Source organism: Amblyraja radiata, chromosome 2 (assembly GCF_010909765.2).
Source record: "Amblyraja radiata isolate CabotCenter1 chromosome 2, sAmbRad1.1.pri, whole genome shotgun sequence".
In the NCBI taxonomy this organism is placed as follows: domain Eukaryota; kingdom Metazoa; phylum Chordata; class Chondrichthyes; order Rajiformes; family Rajidae; genus Amblyraja; species Amblyraja radiata.
The window spans coordinates 85,749,984-85,775,914 of NC_045957.1; the positions used below are offsets into that span (position 1 = coordinate 85,749,984).

A 25,931-nucleotide genomic window follows, 5' to 3' on the forward strand; every position below is an offset into this window, starting at 1 on the left:
GAACCCCACTGACTGCCATAGTGGGGAGAGTGGGGGAATGGCCATAGTGGGACTGGGGCAGTGCCAGGCTGGGTGGCAGACCTGTAAGAGACCTGTCTTATTTCTGATGTAAATGTCACATCCTGACCAAGAATCAAATGCTCTGATGTTTACTCGATGAGTATTCATTTTAAGCTACAATGAGCCTATATATATGATAGAGACCCCCCTGATGGTGCCTTTCCAAATGAGGGTGATTACCTTTAACCTAAAATAACCCTAAAAGTGTTGCATTGTTTGAGTATTTGTGGTTTGTGTGTGTGTCTGTGTATACATGTCAAATGTGTATCTGTGGATGTGTGGATGGATGTAAGTGTGTATGTATGTGTGGATGGATGTATGTGTGAATGGATGGATGTGTCAATGTATGTGTGGATGTGTGTGTGGATGTATGTGTGTGCATGGAAGTGTACATGTATGTCTGCGTACGGATGGGTGCGCGTGTGTGTGTGTGTGTGTGCATGCATGGAAGTGTGCGTACGGATGGATGTGTGTGTAGATGTGTGTGTGGATGGGTGTATTTATGTGTGGACGGGTGGGCTGTTGCACTGTCATTCAGCAGCACTCCATTATCATAAGTAATTCACTCATTTTTAAAATAATTTGACCAAATAAACAGTGAATCGATCGATACTAAAATAAAACTTTATATAATCATTTATTTCCCCAATTTATTTGTTTACATTACATCTGATCATCATCTGAATATTCTTCATCAGATTCCAAGTCTTTTGATAAGTTTTGATGTCCATTGATAAGTTAGTTCAAGTTCACGTGGAGGGCCAGGCAGAGGCTACAAAAAAACCCATCTCATAGTCATTAAGTCTGCATGGACTTCACTTCATAACATTTCAACCTCTTCTTAATGAGAATAACACTTACTACCATAGATAAATTAGTTCAAGTTCAAGTTCACATACACCAATTCATTTCTACATAAACATCAGCCATTTCTGACCATTTCTCACTCCAATGGCAGCCTATAAAGTGCAATGAATATTCCTCCGTTTTTCTCCCGTGGTCGGGTCCTGGAAACGGCCGCTACAGACGGCACTATGTACAGCCACTATGTACAGCCTTCCTCCCCCGCCCGCGTTCGCGAATCGGCCGCTACTTAATTGAGACCGCGGCTTCACTATGTTAAGTACATAGGCCCCGCGATCGGAACACTTTTTCCCGGTAAGTTATTGCAGGCAGCTCCGAGATTAGATGTTAAAGACTTATTAGACTACAACAAGCTGGCATTAGTGACAATGTTTAATTTACCTTGTGTTATGGCTACACATAGTTTAGGCCCTCAACTTCATGAGTGAACGAGTGAGTGAACGGGTGAGTGAGTGAATGAATGAATGAGTGAATGTACAGCCTCCAAATCTCATTTTTTCACATTATAAAAGGGTGCAATTAAATTAATTAAAGTCCATACAGATTAATTTTCATAAATTCAGACTTTAGATCTTACCTTTCAGTTTGAGTTGATTCATAAAGTTTCACTGGTTTCACGACTTTGTGTTGCAGCATCTCAGCAGGGACTTTGCTTTCAAGACTTTCTTCCACTTCTCTCCACTTAGCTGCACATTCTTCAGACTTCTTAATGCTTTTCTCACTAAATTCAATTGCCCTGCTGCAAGTTTCCACGACATGTATTCCACAGAACTAGAAAGAACCTTCATCGGAATCTCCAGTAAAACAGGCATCAGTGAAGTCCTCTCAGCCATGTTGTGTGCTAGCCTGAAGCAAAGCGCGTGATTGGCCAACTGGCATCCAACTCGATGTTAAACGTGCTTTGATTGGACGAAAAACACCCGAAATTTTTCCGGTTTTTCTCTAATTTAATAAAAATGTGCAAGTCTTGTTCAATACGAGTTTCAGGGGTGATTTATATAATATTTTTACACAATATAACAATTACAGCACGGAAACAGGCTATCTCGACCCTTCTAGTCCGTGCCGAACACTTATTCTCCCCTAGTCCCATCTACCTGCACTCAGACCATAACCCTCCATTCCTTTCCCGTCCATATAACTATCCAATTTATTTTTAAATGATAAAATCGAACCTGCCTCCACCATCTTCACTGGAAGCTCATTCCACACAGCTACCACTCTCTGAGTAAAGAAGTTCCCCTTCATGTTACCCCTAAACTTCTGTCCCTTAATTCTCAAGTCATGTCCTCTTGTTTGAATCTTCCCTACTCTCAGTGGGAAAAGCTTATCCACGTCAACTCTGTCTATCCCTCTCATCATTTTAAAGACCTCTATCAAGTCCCTCCCCCCTTAACCTTCTGTGCTCCAAAGAATAAAGACCTAACTTGTTCAACCTTTCTCTGTAACTTAGTTGTTGAAACCAAGGCAACATTCTAGTAAATCTCCTCTGTACTCTCTATTTTGTTGACATCCTTCCTATAATTAGGCGACCAGAATTGTACACCATACTTCAGAATTGGCCTCACCAATGCCTTGTACAATTTTAACATTACATCCCAACTTCTATACTCAATGCTCTGATTTATAAAGGCCAGCACATCAAAAGCTTTCTTTACCACCCTATCTACATGAGATTCCACCTTCAGGGAACTGTGCACAGTTATTCCTAGATCCCTCTGTTCAACAGCATTCCTCAATTCACTACCGTTTACCATGTACGTCCTATTTTGATTTGTCCTGCCTAGATGTAGCACCTCACACTTATCAGCATTAAACTCCATCTGCCATCTTTCAGTCCACTCTTCCAACTGGCATAAATCTCTCTGTAGACTTTGAAAATCTACTTCATTACCCACAACACCACCTATCTTAGTATCATCTGCATACTTACTAATCTAATTTACCACACCAACATCCAGATCATTGATGTACATGACAAACAACAGTGGACCCAACACAGATCCCTGTGGCACCCCACTAGTCACTGGCCTCCAACCTGACAAACAGCATCCACCATTACTCTCTGGAATCTCCCATTCAGCCACTGTTGAATCCATCTTGCTACTCCTGCATTTATACCCAACAGTTGAACTTTCTTAACCAACCTTCCATGAGGAACCTTGTCAAAGGCCTTACTGAAGTTCATATATACAACATCCACTGCTTTACCCTCATCAATTTCCCGAGTAACCTCTTCAAAAAATTCAAGAAGATTAGTCAAACATGACCTTCCAGGCACAAATCCATGTTGACTGTTCCTAATCAGACCCTGTTTATCCAGATGCTTATATATATTATCTCTAAGTATCCTTTCCATTAATTTGCCCACCACTGACGTCAAACTAACAGGTCTATAATTGCTAGGTTTACTCTTAGAACCCTTTTTAAACAATGGAACAACATGCGCAGCACGCCAATCCTCCGGCGCTATTCCCGTTTCTAATGACATTTGAAATATTTCTATCATGGCCCCTGTTATTTCTACACTAACTTCCCTCAATGTCCCAGGGAATATCCTGTCCGGACCTGGAGACTTATCCACTTTTATATTTTTCAAAAGTGTCAGTACTTCCTCTTCTTTGAATCTCATAGTTTCCATAGCTATTCTACTTGTTTCCCTTACCTCACATAATTCAATATCCTTCTCCTTGGTGAATACAGAAGAAAATAAATTGTTCAATATCTCCCCCATCTCTTTTGGCTCTGCAGATAGCTGTCCACTCTGACTCTCTAATGGACCAATTTTATCCCTCGTTATCCTTTTGCTATTAATGTAGCTGTAGAAACCCTTTGGATTTACTTTCACCTTCATATCTTCTTTTAGCTTTTCTAATTTCTTTCTTAAGATTCTTTTTACATTCTTTATACTCCTCAAGCACCTCATTTTCTCCATACTGCCTATAATTATTGTAGATCTCTCTCTTTTTCTGAACCGTGTCCAATTTCCCTTGAAAACCATGGCTCCTTCCAATTTTTACTATTTCCTTTCAACCGAACAGGGACATAAAGATTCTGTACTCTTAAAATGTCACCTTTAAATGTCTTCCATTTCTCTTCCACATCTTTCCCATAAAACAAAATGTCCCAGTTCACTCCTTTTAAATCCTTTCGCATCTCCTCAAAGTTAGCCTTTCTCCAATCAAAAATCTCAACCCTAGGTCCAGTTCTGACCCTCTCCATAATTATATTGAAACTAATGGTATTGTGATCACTGGACCCGAACTGTTCCCCAACGCATATCTCTGCCACCTGACGTGTCTCATTTCCTAACAGGAGGTCCAGCACCGCCCCTTCTCTAGTAGGTACCTCTATGTATTGCTGTAAAAAACTATCCTGCACACATTTTACAAACTCCAAACCATCCAGCCCATTTACAGAATGTGTTTCCCAGTCTGTGTGGAAAATTGAAATCTCCCACAATCACTACCTTGTGCTTACTACTAATATCTGCGATCTCCTTACATATTTGCTCTTCCAATTCTCGCTCCCCATTTGGCGGTCTATAATACACCCCTATAAGTGTTGCTACCCCTTTTCCATTTCTCAGTTCCACCCAAATAGCCTCCCTAGCCGAGCCCTCTAATCTATCCTGCCAAAGCTGTAATATCTTCCCTGACAAGCAATGCAACACCTCCAACTCTTGCCCCTCCAATTCTATCACACCTGAAGCAACGAAATCCTGGAATATTTAGTTTCCAATCACAGCCCTCCTGCAACCATGTTTCACTGATCGCCACAACATCATACTTCCAGGTGTCAATCCAGGCTCTAAGTTCATCCACCTTTCTTACAATGCTCCTAGCATTACAATATACACGTTTAAGAAACCCACCCCCTCTTATTCTCTGTTTATTGTCTTTTTCTTCTTTCTCCCCTACATTTTGGGTCAGAGTGCTACCCTTCTCTGCCTCCTGCCTCACACACTGACTGCTAGCTTTCCCTATTTGAGTCCCTCCCCCCAACTGTTCTAGTTTAAAGTCTCCCCAGTAGCCTTTGCAAATCTCCCCGCCAGGATATTGGTCCCCCTCGAGTTCAAGTGCAACCCGTCCTTTCCGCACAGGTCGCACCTTCCCCAAAAGAGGTCCCAATGATCCAGAAACTTGAATCCATACCCACTGCACCAGTCCCTCAGCCACGCATTTATCCTCCACCTCGCTCCATTCCTACTTTCACTATCGCGTGGCACAGGCAGTAATCTTTGAGGTCCTTTGCGGTCTTTCTTCTTAACTCTCTTCCTAATTCCCTAAATTCTCCTTTCAGGGCCTCTTCTCTTTTTCTACCTATGTCGTTGGTACCTATATGTACCACGACCTCAGGCTCCTCTCCCTCCCATTTCAGGATATCTTGGACACGTTCAGACACATCCCTGACCCTGGCACCAAGGAGGCAAACTACCATCCGGGCCTCCTGACTGCGTCCACAGAATCGCCTATCCGACCCCCTGACTATAGAGTCCCCTATTACTGTTGTCCTCTTCTTTTCCTTACCCTTCTGAGGACATTTCATGTAGTTCTGTGACTTGAGTCACGAAACACTGGAATAAAGCTCCTCGGCCCACAGCCTAGTAATCAATCAATATGCTCTTCACCGTACACCTGTAGAAGTTTGAATGAATAGTCAGCCGATGAAGTACCACCGCGTGCCACAGGTAGGCAGGTGCTGCTTGGTTGATGGTGGATAGTTTGGGAAGTGGTGAACTCTTGCCATTTACACCAAGATTCTGTGTGTTCCTGATAAATGGACTTAATTGCCAATTACATCCCATATACTTTTTTTTTTTTTTTCATTTTGTGCAGTCCTAGGTCAGGGATTCACATGTTAATGAGGATATTACATTTTATAAATTATTTTAGTCACTATCCCATCTCAGAGCTTAGGATAGAGGGATTGTTTCAGGTGTTGGACAGGTGAACAATATCTCCTGTCCATTGGAATCATTGGGTCTAAATATGAATTGAAATTTAAAAAAACACTTCAAAAGCTGGCATAAGGTCATAAGTGACAGGAGTAAAATTACGTTATTTGGCCCATCAAGTCTATTCTGCCGGTAGACACAAAATGCTGGAGTAACTCAGCGGGTCAGGCAGCATCTCTGGAGAGAAGGAATGGGTGACGTTTTGGGTCGAGACCCTTCTTCAGTCTACTCCGCCATTCAATCATGGCTGATCTATCTCTCCCTCCCAACCCCATTCTCCTGCCTTCTCCCCATAACCTCTGATACCTGTACTAATCAAAAATCTATCTATCTCTGCCTTAAAAATATCCACTAATTTGGCCTCCACAGCCTGCGGCAATGAATTTCATAGATTCACCAACCTTTGACTAAAATAATTTCTCCACATCTCCTTCCTAAAAGACCAGCCTATAATTTTGAGGCTATGACCTCTGGTCCTAGACTCTCCCACTAGTGGAAACATCCTCTCCACAATCACTCTATCCAAGCTTTTCACTATTCTGTATGTTTTAATGAGGTTCCCCCTCATTCTTCTAAACTCCAGCGAATACAGGCCCAGTGACGACAAACACTCATCATAGGTTAACCTACTCATTCCTGGATTCATTCTTGTAAATCTCCTCTGGACCCTCTTCAGAGCCAGCACATCCTTCCTCCGATATGGTGCCCAGATTTGCTCACAATATTCCAAATGCGGCCTTACCTGTGTCATATACATTTTTGTATACAAGCCCTCTTGAAATAAATACCAGCACTGAGTTTACTTTATAAATGTGAATTAAAAATAGAAAATATGCCAATACTCATCAGGTCAACCAAAATCTGTGAATGGACAGAATTAACCTTTCAGGTTAATGCCCCTTGAAAATCAACAGTTCTGATGCAGGGTCATGACCAGAAATGCCTGAAATTCCAATCCTCCCAAAGATGCTGCTTGACCAGCTGAGTTCATCCAACAGTTTGTTTTCTCATTCAAATTCAACAATTTAGGGTAACTTGATTTCTCTGTTTCTTTCAGAAATACCAGTTTTGCTGCATGTTATCTATCTGCAATATAACTCCGCTTGTCTCTGTTCACAAACATTGTCTGATATGCTGGGCATTTCCAGCATGGTTTGGTTTCAGTTCTCTTCCACAGAGCCAATCTTGATTTCATCGATTTAACATATCCATTTTTCCATTCCCTTTCTCTTTCTAATTATTCTCATTGATCTAACAACCAATCAATTCCACAAACAGTGGAATTATGTTGGCATTCTGGTATTCAGAAAAAATCCCTTTGACCTATCTATTGCTCTGCTACCCTCATTGCAAGAGGAAACAACATGTTTTCAACAAGTGCACAGGAGGGATGCTGGATCAGCTATGGATTTTACTGAATGCTAGAGCAAGGGGCTGAATGATCTACTAATGCTCCTACTTCCACATTAATCTGCAGTGTGTTTTCAACTTTTATAGTTTTAATTGATAATAACAATAAAGCCAGTCAGCATCGATCAGGTATCTGACACCACAGCCCTGTCATTCCCATAAAGTCCACCTCGCCTCCTTTGACACCACTGAGTGACTTCAGTGGAACTACTGATGCACAGTTCCAGTGGCCAGGTTGAATCCTGACCTTAGGTGCTGCCTGCGTGGAGTTTGTACATTCTCCCTGCAACTTTTCACCTTTCTCTTGAATGCTCCAATTTCCCCCCACTTTTCCTAGATGTGCTAATTAGTTAATTAATTATTGTAAAATACTTGATGAGTGCAAGAGGATGGCAAAATAATTGTAGAAAATGGTGGTTGGGATGGGTTGGGTGGAAAAATGAGGATTTAGACCTTAAGACAGAAATTGGTCTGCAGCTCCCCGGGACACTCGTGCCACGTTGGGAATGCTTTAAAAGCTGGCATAGAAACAATGAACCAAATGGATTCTTCTATCTCATAAGAAAATCTGAGAAAATGAAGTAAAGCATAATACATCTGGGGATGTGCTGAAATTTGTAGATATCAGCCTGACATGGTTGTACATATGGAAGCAATTGTTTAATCCATCCTCCTGATTCTTCATCACCATTCCTGAGTATGCCGTGTCCTTAGGAAGAGCACAGCCATCAAAGGTCGTGGCATAGAGTTGTATAGTCAGCGGGCGATGACCCTGAGAGTTCTGAATATTTGCTGGAAGATCAACCATGATCACGTTGAATGGCGGTGCTGGCTCGAAGGGCCGAATGGACTACTCCTGCACCTATTGTCTATTGCTTTTCAATGCCAAGAAGTCTCATGGTACCAGGCCAAAGATAGCCAAGGAAAACATATGCTGATTCCAACCTATCACCCCATGTCAGATAAGGGATTAATAATTCTCTCTGTAGAAGGAACACCGATGCCTTATTTTCACTTGTCTCCTACATAAATCATATGCAATGGATACCTATACATTTTTTTTGTCAATATATAAAATTACCTCGTTATTGAACTGTGTCAAATTAAATGCTTGAGCTAAACTTTGAGACTGATATTAAACTTGACCAAACCCCGGAGTGTTCAAGGAAACAGAATGTCTTTGCCACAGGAACAGGATTGCATGCTTTGTCAGATTAGAAAGCCTCCCGTGAGTAACATGAGGAGATGTTCAATTGAGGTTTTATTGTCTATCTTTGTCAACTTATAATGGAAGTTTTTGAAGAATTACAGTGAGTCTTTCCCTTTGGATCTCATTCATATATCATCACTTTTAACTTGTATTTCAAAAAGGAAATATGATACTTCAGTATTCCAAGGAGAGTGTTAAGAAACAAAAATACATTGTGCAATCATGTGCATAAAATGTTTATTTTAAGAGATAAAGAAACTTAAAACCTTTTATGTTTTAATTCCCTTGATATCTATGCTAGTTGGAAATAATATTTTAAATTACACTGCAAGCAAAGTATTTTACAGACTACAGAGGGCATTTTTTAATTATGAAATAAGGCCAAATAGATTTAATATATTTAATATAATAATAGTCAATACTAGTTTTGGTCTAGCTAATATATGTTCATAAAAAAACACAAATGATTGAATAGATGAATGTGTCTAGCAACACATGTAAGCCAAGAGACTCAGTAGGTTTGGGAAGTAAATCATGTTCAACATTATTATCACACTGTCCATCTTTATGTAGCTGTGATTGATACACACCAGAGCTAAAAAGTTGCATTTTGCAGACAAGCAAAGTAGAAAATATTTTGAAAATTAAGGCAGTAAGAGAATGGCTAAGATCCATTGTTTGTTGGACAAAATAGAGTTGAAAACATTGGGAGAGAAACAAGAATGAAATGAGTTAAAGAAACAAATGCATACTCAGATTTAAACAGTAGCATTGGAAGGAGAAGGAATCACATATATGGCAATATTCTTGAATCAGAACTTAAATAAAAACAACAGGAATTAGCAAAAAAAAAGGTGTAAAATATATATCGGAAGCTTTGGACAAACATATGACAATCTTTCAGTTTGTGCTGCTGATTGCTTTAGTTCAGTTTTAAATTTTGTCCATGAAAATAGATAGCAAGAGAGGGCAAATTAGATATTGTAAATACATGTCAGTGCTCTTGCCTATTTCATATATTTTAATTTAATTAATGTGAATTTACATAAATCTATCATTTTCCATTTCAATAACAACTGTTTTAACTTGCTTAAGTAACTCAAAGATTTACTTACTCAACTATTTCTAAATGTGACTAATCACCATTAATATTTAGAGACGGTGTGTACGTCCTATTGATATCAAAGATGGGAAAGGGCCAAGAGTACAACTTGAGGGCAGGTTGATGTTTTACCTGAGGTTAAATGTTTAGACCTCTCCGTGTTGTGGGACAGCTATGGCAGCAAGATCTGCAGGGCATTGGGAGCTCTGTGGACACAAATTAAGTCAAATGTAGGAATCCTGGCAACTATGAGGTGTCGCCAGCTTGGCCTGGTAAGGTTTCAAAAACAGTTTAGTTTTCTCACTCTGGGTCAACTCTGTAAAAATGTCCCTAGTGATCTCGGAACTAACTACCCTTTTGAACAGAAAGTACACAGTTCAATCGGAAGCAATCTTTTATATGTATGAAAGCAAATTTAAATCTACTGTATATGTACAATATTTTTCAGATTATTGGAATCAGTGAAAGACCTGATCAGTCCATCTGATGAGAATATATATTTGGATGTAGATGCCACGTTCAACCTGACTATCAGTGCAATGGACATTGTGCGCTATGTTTATACTCAAGGTTAGTTCTAGTTTTTGATTTCATACTCAATTTATAAGCAGTAATTTATAAATGTAATCTAAATAGAAATACCATTTTTCTTTTTTGCTTTTATTTTCAAGACTCATTTTTATTTGTTACTTTTTTTCATTTCCATTTGTTGGAATTTATTGAATTCTGGCAACTGTGCAGACCTCTGTGTGCAGGCTCGAAGGGCCGAATGGCCTACTCCTGCACCTAATTTCTATGTTTCTAACTGTGATCTGTTTCTTGGCATGAGAGTCAATTGACAAAGTCCTGGGGACAACTAAGTAGAGTTTGACCACATATTTGCCATCACTTTCTGATGCACATTCCTGCCGGAGCCATTGACTAAACATCAGAAATAGGAATCCAGACCAATTGTTTCAAACTATCTCTGGGTTATATGAGCACTAGAAGTCATACTATTATTCTGACTGAGATTTACCAGCCCACTTCAGGCTTGAATCTCAGGTTTGATTTTGATTCGACAATGAACATAATATATTAGGAACTGAGGAGCTTACTTAAGAAGAAAATCAGGAAGGCCAAAAATGATGATGGAGGTAACTCTGGCAGATAATATTAAGGGAAATGCAAAGAGCTTTTATAAGCACATTAAAGGAAAGAGGGTGATTAGAGAGAGAAGATTGGAGGGTGGCTAATATTGTGCCTCGATTCAAGAAGGGCTGAAAGGAAAAGTCTGGGAACTATAGACGAGTGAGCCTAACATCTGTGGTAGGCAAGTTACTGGGGAGTATTCTGTGGGATATGATATACATACACTTGGATAGACAGGGGTTGATTAGGGAGAGTCAGCATGATTTTGTACTGGGAATATCGTTTTTCACCAATCTGATTGAATTTTTTGAAGATGTAACCAAATAGGTTGATGAGGGCACATCAAATGCTAGAGGGCATAGCTTTAAGGTGAGAGGAGCAGTTGAAAAGAGATGTGTGAGACACATTATTTTATACAGAAGTCAGTGTCAGAAGTCAGTGCCTGGAATGTGCTGCTTGGGGTAGTGGTTGAGGCAGGTACAATAGTGACAGTTAAGAGACTTTTGGATAGGCACATGGCAAAGTGAATGGAGGATTATGGATTATATGCAGGCAGATAAGAGTCGGCCTTAGCATTATGTTTGGCACAGACATTGTGGCCTGAAATGCCTATTCCTGTCCTGTGTTCTATGTTCTGAGTCACTAACCGGGGAGTGTAAATAGAGCTTCCCAGCACCATCTCTTTGAAAAGCAATGCTTCTAGACTTTTTCTAAAGGGGGGTGGTCACAGGGTTTTGTGTCGTTTTATAAGAAGACTAACCATGCATCTGATCGGCTGCATTCTTCTGGCACTTTGGACTCTTCAGAATCTGGATCTCTAGTGAATCAGAATGGCTTGTAAATAACTAAGTCAGAGTTGACCATTAAATAACGATTTTTATGGCCAATGCCTGGTATCCATGGTTCTCATGCTATTCCTTCACTCTACAAGAGTTCACTCTTACTGGAGGTCTTATCCACTTTTTTTATTTTAGTTTAATTTAGTTTCGTTTATTATTGTCACGTGTACCGAGGTACATTGAGCAGCTGTTTATTTGTGCTAGCCAGTCAGCGAAAGGACTATATGTGATTACAATCAACTGTCCTATGCGGATACAGGATAAGGGATATAAAGTTTAGTGCAAGATAAAGCCCAGTAAAGTCCAATTAAAGATAGTTCAAAGGTCGCTAATGACATACATTAGATGGCAGATCAGGACGGCTATCTAGTTGGTGAGCTGACAGAGGCCTTGTAACAGCTGGGAAGAAACTGTCCCTGAATCTGGAGGTATGCATTTTCTAAGTTCTGTACCAGTTTAGACTTTAGAGAAACTTTAGCCTACTGAGTCCGCGCTGACCAGTGATCACCCCGTTCACTAGCACTATCCTATACCCTAGGGACAATTTACAATTTTACATAAGCCAATTAATCTTCAATCCTGTGCATCTTTGAAATGTGAGAGGATATTGCAGCACCTGCTGTAAGGTAGCAATTCTACCACTCTGCCACTGATGCACCCCTCTTGTCTGTTGGGGGAGGGGAGAAGAGGGAGTGACTGGGTAAGACTGATCCTTGACTATGCTGGCGGACTTGCCGAGGCAACGTGAAGTGTTGATGGAATCAATGGATGGGAGATTTGTTCGCATGATGGTCTGGGCTACATCAACACACTCTGCAATTTCTTGCGGTCTTGGATTGAACTGTTCCCAAACCATTCTATGATGCTTACCATTAACATGCTTTTTTATGGCACATCTTTCTCATATCATCCTATCTCAAAAATGGAACTTTTTTACCCAGTACTTTTTTGCCCAGCTACTTCTTTCCCCACCCTTTCTCAACTGGAGATGCCAACCATAAATGCAGTGGCTATTCCGTCCTCCATGCATTTGTCTGTGCTGTTTGATCATTTACCCTCCTTAATAGTTACCATTTCATGTGAGCACATTTAGCACAAAATATCATAGATATTGTTGACAGATAATCTGAAGAAGTCATTATGAATATGTTAGCAAAGTATTGTGCTGTTACTCAGTATGAATGTTTTATAATTATTATGTTACAAAGTATTGATGTAGACACTGACAATGTCAGCAGATCAGTTAATATGGGTAAAGAGAAAGGCAGGATTATTGATTCAGATCAGTGTCCATTCAAGAGAACTCATTGGAAAATATATCTACCTTTATTAAGATAAAATAATGGTATTATTAATGGGTTGAATAATGGATTGAAATGTGGGGACCAATAACTGATGTTCCTCAAAGGATCCATCTGCTATAAGCTCTCCATGTTTAAGGAAGCCTTAGACTTGCCTGGATGCATCGCCAACCACAGTTTTGAGACATTTTTAGACTATCCACCATCGCTGGACTCATGTTGACTCAGTAGCAGAGATTTTGTAATTTACAAGAATGTTAGAGGGAAATAAATTAGAAAAGTTGGGAATATTAATGTTACTTGATTTTAATGGGGGAGTGCTTATTGGTTTCGGGGATATAAGTGAGGTTTTCCTATGGCTGGGAACATTAATAATGTGTTTGTCATCCTACGTAAATCCCAGTAAACAAATGAACTCCATGAGCACAGTTTTTAAATCATAAAGGATGAAAACAAAACAATCTTTGAAGGACTGCTTCAAAAGGACCCAGAATCCGGGTTGTATTCTTGCTTCAACAGCGTTTTGAACGGAATGGAACCCAAACCTCGTGAAACCGAAGGTGGCGAGTAGGTAGCCCGGAAGGCCAGCTGACGAGCTGGACCCCTCTCTGTCACCAAAGCCCAGGACTGGTGTGATGAATGTTTAGCAGCCAGCACTCTTATTCTTCCATCTGCCTTATTTCATTTTCTGATTCTTTAAGTCCTATTGAAAATATAACAGTCACAATCAGTGCTCAATCTTTAAAATTCCGATGGTATAGTTAACATATGATTCTTTAATTTGAAAATAGCAAAGCAGACGATATAAACAAGGGTGAACAATATATGTGCTCTATTTTAATTAATAGTCATGAAACTGGATCTGAAATTGATGGATATTTTGTGGAATCGTGAAACAGTGAAGTCAATATTCATAAATAAATTTAAGCTGGATCCCAAAGATGTTGAGCTGCTGATGAATATGTCCATTAATATATACCAGGTAAGATCTTAATGATATGATTGTATTCTATATTTGTTAATGAAATATGCATCTGATTCTGGGCTATGTTTGAAATCGGTGAGGGCTGTTTTTTCATGTAGTGGCTGATAGTATTCAGAAGATCTTGGCAATTTACCCAACAAAATCAATATTAAAATTAAAATTCTCATTCCAAGCCTTTCCAAGCAGAAATCATTGTTGAATGTGTGCTCCGAATGTAAGGTGTGATTAAAATATTCCAAAAACATGTCTATTCAATATATTTTGATCAGAATGGGGATATTTAGGACTTCAAAGACTGCACAAGACTTGAAAATAATTAATGAGAGTAATAAATATGTTAATCATGCAAAGCTTATTGTAATCTGATTTTTCCTTTCCAGCAGTCCCTCCAATGTTTTTTCCAAAGCCTCTGTTTTCTTTTTTGTTCTTCTCCCACTATCGTTCCAAATTCCTTTGTCAATGCTACCATTTACTCCAATAATATCCTTATTAATGTTTGACTTCATTGCCCGTCTGCCCTACTTTCTCCAATCTCCAATTCGGGACTTGTGTTGCAAAACCCTGATAGCCAGGTAGTTTCTCTCTCTGGCTAGTATATTACAAAACAAAGTCCAGAGATGGTAATGAAGTCCTGTTGTTTTGTTCAGGCGCATCTCCATAAATAACCAAATATCAAACCCAATTTCAACCCACCTCAATCCTAATCCTATTTTGAAAGGCGTAGTGGTAGAGTTGCCACCTTACAGCGCCAGAGACCTGGGTTTGATCCTGGCCAAGGGTGTTGACTGTACACAGTTTGTACGTTCTCCCTGTGATTGTGTGGGTTTTCTCCGGTTTCAACCCACATTTTAAAAACATGCAGGTTTGTACGTTAATTAGCTTCTGTAAATTTTCCTTAGTGTGTAGGACAGAATTAGTGTATGGGTGATCGCTGGTCGGTGCAGACTCAGTGGGCTGAAGGGCCTGTTTCCACACTGTGTCTATCATCTAAATTACACTAAACTAAACTTAGTCAGGAATAATGCAAACATCTGAAAATCTCAAACCCAATTTCAACCCACCTGCAGCTCCACTCCTATTTTGAAGGGTTTGGGATGGGTTGGGCAAATAACCCACATCCTGAAGCTGCATTTTCTGTTTAAATATTATAGTTAAGCTACGTAACTCATGCTTTGCTTGTTTGCTAGATTTAATCTAAGTTGGCCAGATTTCCTGGGCATTGGAATATTCAATAAGGGAAAACAGATTTTAAGAAACAGTTAGATAGGTGGACCAAAATGCTGGAGAAGCTCAGCGGGTGAGGCAGCATGTATGGAGCGAAGGAAATAGGTGACGTTTCGGGTCGAGACCCTTCTTCAGACTGATGTGAGGGTGGGGGGGGGGGGGGGGGGGTTGTGCTTTTAAAGTACTGCAAGTCGATTTCGCAAAAGGTCTTCATGTGCCCAAAATGTGTTACTTTGATGTGTCGGACTGGTCTCCTCTTACCTATCAATATTTATGATTGACTTTGCAGAAATCTTAAATGCGGAATTTAATAAATGAACAAAAAACACAAATGTCATAATCCCTTATAAAATACCTTTACAGAGTTTAAGAGATGACAGAGTTTAAGATATGGCAAATCGCACTGAAATATTTTCCCTTTTCTCTCTGCCCCCCTGTGGGATGGGCTGAATCTTATATATCCCAGAATCACCAAACTCATACAGCACTGAAAGGGTCCCTTTCAGTTCACCTTGTTAAATGCAAATTTTGATGTGTTTTTGTAGTAATATCACTTGCCTACATTAGACCTTTATCACTCTGTCTTTTTTAGGCCTTTCCAATGGCTTTCAGACATTGTAATTGTATCTGCCTCTGCCATCTTCTTTGGTAGTTCATTCCAGATATTCACCTCTCTCTGTGTGCAATACTTACCCCTCAATACTTTTTCAAACACTTCTTCCCTCTCATCTTAAACCCGTTCCCCTCGAGTTTGAGACTGGTGTTTAAAGAGTTGATTCTGATTCTATCCTACCTATGCCTCTCATAGTTTTATCAGTACACTTCTCAGCTTCCGATGTTCCATGGGAATAAACCCAGCCGATCTGATATCTCCTGTAACTACTGTTCTTAATTCCAGATAACAATCTGGTTAATTTCTTCTCAGTAGGGTGACGACCAGAACTGCATACAATACTCAAACCAACGATCTGTAGAACTGCAACATGATGACCCAACTCTTTTGATCGATGCGTCATATTAACAATTTAGTTATTGTTGGAAGCAACTGCAGATGCTGGTTTACACCAATGATAGACACAAAATACTGGAGTGTAGTGGTCAGGAAAAGGCCAGACACCAGGCAGGTTCAGAAGTCGTTTAATCAATCATGGCAGACACACAGAACACCCACGAGCAGCCCTCGGGGAAACCCCGTGGCCAGACAATCGTCCCTGTCCCTCAAGAGCTGAGGGGGATGACCCAAGGAGTGGCTTAATCCCCCCGGGACCGCCACAGGAGTAACTCAGCGGAACAGGCAGCATCTCTGGAGTGAAAGAATGGGTGATGTTTCGAGCCAAGTGTCTGAAGAAGGGTCTTGACCCCAAAACATCACCCATTCCTTCTCTCCAGAGATGCTGCCTGTCCCACTGACTTACTCCAGCATTTTGTGTTTATCTTTAATTATTGTTGGACATCTTTGTCTCCCCTCATGGGCCATCTCTGGGATTGAGGTCTTGACCTCTTGTTTTTTTTAGTAATGATAATGAATGTTTTGCAGGTATAAGCTTACTGTTTCAGCTGATATTAATCCACCATTCAGTCCAAATCATTTTGAAGTCACATACAAAGCAACTTTGGGGACAAATTTCCTGCAGACTCTTATAAGATGATGGTATTTTCAGGAACCATGTTTAATTTCCAAATGAAAAGTTTAATTGAAACTGAGCACACAAAAAATAACCTCATGTCTGAAGAATGTATTCTATTGAACTAGTATTTAAAATGTTTAACCAAGAACCAGTTAATGCCAAAGCCATTACGAGTAGAACAAATTACCAACAAAATTGCAACTTTCCTGCTCAAAGTCTGTTAATTGTTTCTAATTTTAGTTTCCCATCCTGCAAAATATGAACAATTTCCAATCATATGTGGACATCAAGGTGATCAAATTTTCAGGAATACCTCACTATTTTTCACAGTACGTCTCACGTATTCTGTTCACTTCCATTGACAAGTTGAAAATCATGAAACAGGTAAGAAAAATACACAATAGTGTAGTGCCACCTACTGGTGCCCACGGGTAATCGAACCCTGTGGTCGGTTGCTTCGGGCATGTGACTGTGGGAGGGGTTGTGGTGTTCGCGCGCTTTCTGGGCGACACCCATTCATTCGTCTCTAGCCACCTTTGTGGTTAGATTGTTGTTGTTGGCTACCGTTTTGTACCGTTGTTTTCGCCGCTTTAATAATAAAGCTCTTATGAAACCAACCCTCGTCTCGATCCGCCAAAATAGTCTATTATTCAAAAATGTCTTGGTTAATTCAGTATTGTCTTTACACAAATGTCCCAACCAAAGAAACATTCTGTAACCTAATAAGTATAAAATGGACTGAAGTATTTTGGAAACCTTAACACAATCAAGGTCCAAATTAGGGATAAGGAACCGCAGATGCTAGTTTTACAGAAAATAATTGTCTGCTTGTCTTTAGCTAGAGAAGATTACAGAGGGATGTGTGCATTTCCAGTAACTTCTACAATTCTTTTCCCCCTCACCAATGCAACCCCTCATCAAGTCAACCCTCCAGTCTTGCACACTGATTTTGATGCTACCATGAAATACTATTGATTATCAAATGTAAATTAAGAATTAAAGTATGTTGATTGTTCTTGATAATTTTAAATTATGAAAGATGCATTCATTATGGACGCAGATTTATATAAAATGGTTTCCCAACTGTGGTTATGCATCATCGCATCAAATTCCTTAAATGCAATAAGAATAAGGGGCAAGCCATATAGAACGGAGATGAGGACACAATTTTTCACACAGTTGTGAGTCTGTGGAATTATCTGCCTCAGAGGGTGGTGGAGGCCGGTTCGCTGGATACTTTCAAGAGAGAGCTAGATAGGGCTCTTAAAGATAGCGGAGTCGGGGGATATGGGGAGAAGGCAGGAACGGGGTACTGATTGGGGATGATCAGCCATGATCACATTGAATGGCGGTGCTGGCTCGAAGGGCTAAATAGCCTACTTGAAGCCTATTGTCTATTGTCTATTGTTTATTGCAATGTTTTTTTGTGAGACCAACATGTACCAATATGCATATCATTCCTTGTTGTTGTTGTTATCCACGGCAAATTGTTGTCCTATAAAATCAATTTTTATTTTTTAAACTTCAGTAATCCTTTTGCAATGTTAAAAATCCCCCAAATCAGAAAATCTAAATACATTTTACAGGTGCTGGTAGAGAGAGCATCATATAAAAAAACATTGCATTTATGTCATTGTTGCTTAAATTATTTGAAGGAGTGTAAACAATGTACTCATTCTCATGATGTATGCTATTTTGTTATCTGTAGTGAGCTGGAGAGCAGAGTGGGTGGTCTGGACAGAGAGTCCACTGTTTGTTAGGCCTTCCATTGTACATGTTCAAATGGTTAGTGTATTATAGATATAGATAATATAGAGAGAGGGCAACATACGCAGGGAGATCGAGATAACTTTCAGCATTAGGCTAATAAAATAGATGATTTTAACATCCCTGATTTTGATTGGCGTAGCTGTAGTCCCAAGGGACTATGCAAATTAAGTGGGTCCAGGAAAACATCAAACAATATGTCGATGGCCCAACTAGAGAGGGAACTACATTCAATTTTCTCTTAGGAAATGTGCACATTGGAACATTGATCATTATTATATTCATTTTTAAATAGTTGTGGAAAGAGAGAGAGGATTGGTCCTTAAGTTAAAATCCTAGGTTGGGGCAAGGCTAATTTTGGTAGCATTAGCTCGGAGCTTGCAAAAGTTGATTGGGAGATGCTGTTAGTAGCTAAAGGGGCTTTAAAAGTGAGATACGGAGGGTTGAGTGCTAACACATTCCTGCTAAAATGAAGCAGGACAAGCGATCCTTGATTGATGGGGATATTGAAGTTCTGATCAAAAAAAAGTAGGCACATGTCATGTATAGGCAGTTCGGACCAAGTGAATATCTTGAGGAGTGTAAGTGTTGTAGGAGTATGTTTAAAAAAAAAAAAAAATCAGGAGGGAAAATGAGGACATAAGATAACTTAGGAGAAAATGAGTAGATAATATAAGATAATGGAAAATGACTGATCAAGTGTATCCTGGAACATTGTGGGAAGCATGGGAAGAAATTGCTGAGGCCCTTAAATTTTTGTTACTTCCTTAGCTACAGGTGAGATGCTGGAAGACTGGAAAGTGGCTAATGTGTCTTTATTTAAGAAGGGTTGCAAGAACAGGCCAGGAAACCACAGGCTGGTGAACCTAACATCAGTTTTGGGAAAGTTACTGAAGGAGATTCTGACACAGGATCTATTTGCATTTGGAAAGCCAAAATCTGATTTGGGATAGTCAGCATGGCTTTGTGCGTTGGAAACCATGTCTCACAAATTAAATTAGGTTTCTGAAAATGAGAGGATTTACCTTGAAAAGTTCAAGATAATTATCTATAGAATTAATTGGTTAGCTTCATTAATTTTAAATATTGGTTAGAATGGAGAAATTACAAAGATAAACTTAGTTGGAAAATGAAGAATATTCATAAGGCAAGCTCCACCAAGGATCAACACACAAGTAAAATGCAAAATCTCTTTAGATTTCAACTTAAAACATGCAGATAAATATTAAATATAACCTTCAAATTGATTTAACAAAAATGAAGTTGTATTATTGAGGGGTAATGGGACACAGGCTGGTGAACCCAACGTCAGTTTTGGGAAGGTTACTGAAAGGGTTTCTGAGATGGGATCTATTTGTGTTTGGAAAGGCAAGGACTCGTGTCTGTTTTGATACACCTTGTTTTTTTTTTTTATCTTTTAAGATCTTTTATCATTTGGAAAACAATGGAGTAGTTGATTTCTTGGCGACCAAGTTTGATGAAATGTTGGCAGCATTAATAAGACCTTTGACATTCAACCAGGATTTAAACACAACTACTTCAATACAACAGACTATTTACCTAATCAGAAACATCACTCATCTCACCTTGCAGTTTAAAAACAATGCATCATCAGAAGAGTGAGTTATGAATTTTCTTATTTGTGTTAGGTATTTACATCTGTTGACAAGAAAGCGGTTTTTCTCCTTGTGCTTTGGAAGAATTGATTGATTTAGGAGACTGGGCATAAAAAATTCTACCTGAGCCAAATTAAAATTGAAATGTGTATCTGTTTTTCTAAAGACAGATCTCCTGCCACCTGCAGACGTTTTCAGATGACTCTGCAATTGTGGGCTGCATCAGTAAGGGGAGGGAAGCTAAATACAGAGATGTAATCAACAACTTTGTTGAGTGGCGTGGGCTGAATCACCTGCAGCTTAACACCGACAATATTATTTAGTTGGTGGTGGACTTTAGGAGGAGAGGAGCACATCTGTCCTCTGTCTCCATCAATGGTGTGGATATGCAGTTTACCAGGGAGTATAAATACCTTGGAATGTACCTGGACAGTAAATTGGACTGGACAAGGAACGCTGAGGCCCTGTACAAGAAGGGACAGAACCGGCTGTACTTTTTGAGAAGGCTCCGCTCCTTCAATGTCTGATGCTGCAGATGTTCTACCATTGGTGGTAGCCAATGCCATCTTCTTCACTGTCGTGTGCTGAGGCAGCAGGGCGAAGGGTGTGGACACCAATAGGATCAACAAACTCATTAGGAAGGCTGGCTCCATCCTGGGGGCAGAGTTGGATTCATGGGAGGTGGTCTTGGAGGAAAAGATGCTCCTCAAACTGCAGAGCATCCTGGACAATACAGTTCACCCCCTCCATGACACACTGGTCAACCTGAGGAGTACCTTCAGCAACAGACTGGTTCCACCAAGATGCAGGACAGAACGCCACAGGAGATCCTTCTTCCCTGTGGCTATCAAACTTTACAACTCCTCCCCTTCTGTCATGGGGTAGACTGAGACTGAGATTGACCACCCTCATGTCCCCTAAGCCTTTCCACTTGTCACTTTAATTTCATGTTTCATGTTTTTTTATTTATTTTTTATTGTTGGGAGGTCAATTTCCCTCCTGAGATAAAGTTCTATCGTATCATATCACATCGTTATTGAAATTAGGGAATATGTATGGTGCAAAGATGTCAGGGAACAAGCTTGTCAATTGCTGGGATTGGAGCTTTGACCTTTGAATCTCCTGATTATAATTTTCCATTTTTGTAGTGCAATATGGTATTGATGCCTTTTGTGGTGTTAATATATTTTCCCTGTGGATTACCAACATCCATCTTCTGCCTAAGCTGTGTCATCAACGTTAGAAGTGTTATCTATCCAGGACATTGCTGGGCAACTGGAAGCAGCTGGTTGCATAGCAGCATTTTTAAGGGCTGGAAGCACTGCAGAATCACACAGATAATTAACTAGCAAATATAAAGAAAATAGATACAGGATTGCAAAACAAGACAGAATAAAAAGAGAAAATATTCCTGTAGAATATTGTATGTAACAAGAAAGTACCATTTGACCTTCTTCCCAGAGATGTTGAGTAAACCACCAGCGATACATCCACAACCATTCAATGCTCTGAAGGAATTTGGCAGTGAATTTATTAGCTCCAAAGTTTATTTGTTATTTCTTTCAACTTGGCATCAGCCCACATCTAACATTGGTTTGCTGCAAGAGACCATTAATTATTTCCCCTTTAGCAGTACAGGAGGCATTGGGTTTGAAAATATATAATGGCTGCTTTCTGGCATCAAGGCAAGGGTGTCTGTCCAGCACTAATGATATTGGCAATTTTTTTAACCGCTTAATATAAAATGAGGCAAGCATCCATCCTACAGTTTAGGGGAAATTTGGAGAACTAACACAAGTGGTACAAGAAAGAAACAATGGTGGATTTATTAGCTCACTGATTAGTAAACACCTTTCTGATGCTTTGTAAAATGTTGATAAAGTATAATTTATCAACATAATTTGTTATAATTTTTGGTAATTTAGAAATATTTGTTATTTGGTCCTAACAACTGATAAAGATGGGAAGGATGAATCCTAATAGAAACAGAGGACACTATGTGAACTTCAGTACATTGTAGAAGATCTTTTCACAAAGCTTTTTTATTGATGCAAGGTGCAGCATCAGCTAAACTGTTACAGTACATCCAAATCAGTTTTGTAAATACCACATGAGAATAACTTTTTTGTATTTATATTTGCAGGTTACAAAAGTACCAAGACAATCTGGAGTCTATGCCACAGTGGCCTTGGATCAAGAAAAGGCTCATATTAGACAAATTATTCAGAGACAATTATATTGAATCCATCAACTTCAAGAAAGGTAGGATGATTGGTGTTATTCTGAGACAGGTAGCTTTTACAAATAGGTCTAGCTTTGTAATTAGATTTAGATGAATTGATTATCATGTACACCAGGATACAATGAAATTCCTAGTTTAGAGAGAAGGGAGGGAGAGAGAAGGGGAGAGAGAGAGAAGGGGAGAGAGAGAGAAGGGAGGGAGAGAGGCGGAGAGAGAGAAGAGGGGAGAGAGAAGGGGGAGACGGGAGTGTGGGGGTCCTTTTCCCACACAAGCCATAGGTGACTGGGCAATCTGAACCCAAGCACCAGGTTGAAAGCAGCCGAAGGTGCGCATCCCTCGGGACAGCCCCCTCTCTCTCCCATGGCCACCCTCCACGGGTTGTGAGTCGGGTGGAGCGGAGATGTGGGACAACGTTCATCCCCTCACAGTGACGTGATGGATGCGGGGGTCTGGACCAATCACTGTCAGGTCCTGCCCCCCGCCCCCCGACAACGTCATGTCCGTTATTGGACTTTTCTGTTGAGCGCCAATCGGTCCTTTGCCGTGTAGATGACGCCGCCTTTTGGGTAGGGGGCATTTCGACAGAGCGGCCGTTCAGTAAGTTTGCTTTTAGGTGACGCAGCTTTTCAGTTTGCTGGCTTTTAGGCGTCCCGCCCTTTCGGTTAGTTTGCATTTAAGCGTCCCGCCCTTTCAGTTAGTTTGCATTTAGGTATCCCATCCTTTCAGTTAGTAGGAGTTTCGTCTTCGTACTCTTTCAGTTTATTGGCATTTCGGCCTCATTTTCATTCGGTTCTTTGGCTTCGACTTCTTTGCTTCGGCTTCTCGTCCGTCAGTGCCACGTCCGGTTACCATTAATCCAGCTGACAACAATGGTGAACTTGAAGATCAATTTGGTTTGTACTTGACCACAGTCATAGGTATACAGGGAGCAGTGCGTGAGCATACAACCCTAAGGAGCATTGGTATTGAGGTATAGATGAAAGGCTATGATCAGTTCTATCCGGTTAAAGCCCACCAGTCAGAATGTCCAGATGGCAGTTGCAAATGGAGGCCCCAAGGCCAGGTCCAGAGGTTTAGGGATGAGTTTGTTAAAGGTTGAGCTCTAACTAATGAACAGTGTCCTGACATGAATGTTCTTTTTATTCAGCCAGAGCTGAATATAGAGCTGAGTAAGTTGGCATCCTCCTGAGATTCATCTTTCCTGTATGCAAATTGAAAGGGACTGGATTGTTCAGAAGAGTGATGCTGATGTGGCTCATTATTAATCCATCAAAACACTTCTTTGTGATTGACATTAGAGCTACTGGGCGATAGTCATTGGGACAGGTTTTATTTTATTTTTCTTGGGGTCTGGAATGATTAAAGTTTTTTTTGAAGCAGATGGGGACAAAAGACTTGAAGTGAGAGATGAAAGATATTGGAAAAGACTATGGCCATTTGATTGGCACACAATTTCAGAAACCATCCAGGCCGGTTGCCTTCGAGAGTTTACCTTTGTTAAAGCACATCTCTCTGTGGAATTCTTTGCTGCACAAGGCTGTGGTGCCCTAGTCAATGGATATTTTTAAGGTAGAGGTAGATAGATTCTTGATTAGTGTGGGTGTCAGGGGTTATGGGGAGAAGGCTGGAGAATAAGGTGAGGAAGGAAAGATAGATCAGCCATTATTGAATGGCAGAGTAGACCTCATTGGCCGAATGGCCTAATTCTACTCCCATCACTTATCACCTTATGACTTTTGCCACCCAGATGTATGAGATGGAGTCAGTGGGGAATGGTGGGTGGGGGTGGGAGTGGGGGGTGCAGAATGCTTGCCTGTTTTACACAGGCTTAAAAAGAATTGAGCTCATCCAGCAGACATGCGTGTTGCCAGAGATTGTCCCTGGTTTCAGCTTGTAGGGCAATTCATCTAGTCACACACTCCGGCTTAGCAGTTTGTCAAAACAATCGGAGAATTGATGTTTCCAAACGCTTCTCATATTGAGTCGATTCAATAATATTCCATTAAAAACTCATCAAACTGTGAAAATATGAATAAAAGTTAAGAAATTAGAAAAATATAAGGCATATGAACACTTAAAACAGTCAAATAAATAATTAAAACAATCCCTAAATAGTAGGTGACTTTAACTCCTTGTAGCCATTACTACTTGCAAACAATTGCAGCACGTTGTTTGCCCCTGAACCCACTGTTGCAAGTGGTGACTGTGGCTTCAAGTCCGTGTTTGTTACGAGACCCTGCCGACCAATGGAGCAGATGTGGCAAAATGTTGGCGAGCATCTGTTCTCATATTTTAGGTTTCTGCATTAGCACGTCCATCTCGAGAATTCCTAATGTTGCCGGTATTTATACTGTGGAATTTCCCTGGAAAATCTAACCTATTGTTATGTAAAATTGCTGCATGCGAGAGTGGTCTAGTGAGCATCAAAATATATGAACATTGAAAACCCTGTGTTGATTTTTTTTTTAACCATTCCAGTTGGCTGACAAGCCTTTTGTCATCCTTGGCAACAGCAGTGTCAAAGGAAATCCAGAAGGTGGCAGTATGTCAGTGGTGTTTCAGATGGGGTGCAACAAAGGCATAAAAATATATCAGTGATCAAATTTTATTTTGTGGAACACAGCCCCATAATAACATTATTGAATTTCAGATTTTAATGAGCTTCTAATAATGAACTCAAAGCATGATTCAGGTATTGGAATTGAAGAAGAAATGTATCCACTGACACACGTGAACTAAATTTGTATGATGGTAGCAGACGGGTATTGTGCTCTGCATCCTGAATCCAGTTCTTGATGAACGCTTGTATTGCCTCTGTTGCTGATTATTTCCCTTCTCCTTGCGGCACATCCCAATAAAAAAACCATTAAAAATTTGTTGGATAAACCTAGGCTTTTCATAAGTCCTAGGAGTAGAAGTAGGCAATTCAGCCCATTGAGTCAACTCCACCATTCAATTATGACTGATCTATCTTTCCCTCTTAACCCCATTCTCCGGCCTTCTTCCCACAACCCGTGACACCCTTACCAATCAAGTAACTGTCAATTTCTGCTTGAAAAATACCAAATGACTTGGCCTCCACAGCCCTCTGTGGCAATAAATTCCAAAGATTCATCACGCTCTGACTAAAAAAAATGTGTCCTCATCTTCTTTCTAAAGGTACGTCCTTTTATTCTGAGGCTATGCCCTCTGGTTCCAGACTCTCATACTGGAAACATCCTCTCCACATCCACTGTATCCAGGCCTTTCACTATTTGGTAATTTCAATGAGGTTTCTCCTCATCCTTCTGAACTCCAGACAGTACAGGACCAGTGCTGTCAAATGCTCATCATATGTTAACACAAGTCACCCCTAGAATTATTCTCATATATCTCCTCTGGAGCCTCTCCAATGCTAGCACATTCTTCCTCAAACAAGGGACCTGAAACTGCTCGCAATATTCCAAATGCTATCTGACCAGTGCCTCATAAAGCATCAACATTACATCCCAGTTGTTATATTTTAGTCCTCTCGAAATAAACTAAAGGGTTTTGGGCAGTGTTGTAGACACAAAAAAACAGTCGATTCCTCTGCCATTTCTTTATAGCCCATTAT

At 40.2% G+C, this 25,931-nt stretch overlaps 1 protein-coding gene across 1 annotated transcript in view; it reads left to right on the plus strand.

Annotated features, from left to right (window-relative positions):
- abca13 (ATP binding cassette subfamily A member 13) overlaps positions 1-25,931 on the plus strand; it is a 235,128-nt gene that overhangs the window by 25,270 nt on the left and 183,927 nt on the right. Inside the window, exons 7-11 of the mRNA XM_033049779.1 lie at positions 10,052-10,173; positions 13,723-13,856; positions 16,952-17,095; positions 19,901-20,097; positions 22,238-22,356. Coding sequence (XP_032905670.1) covers positions 10,052-10,173; positions 13,723-13,856; positions 16,952-17,095; positions 19,901-20,097; positions 22,238-22,356 — 716 coding nt within the window. The remainder of the gene's footprint in view (positions 1-10,051; positions 10,174-13,722; positions 13,857-16,951; positions 17,096-19,900; positions 20,098-22,237; positions 22,357-25,931) is intronic.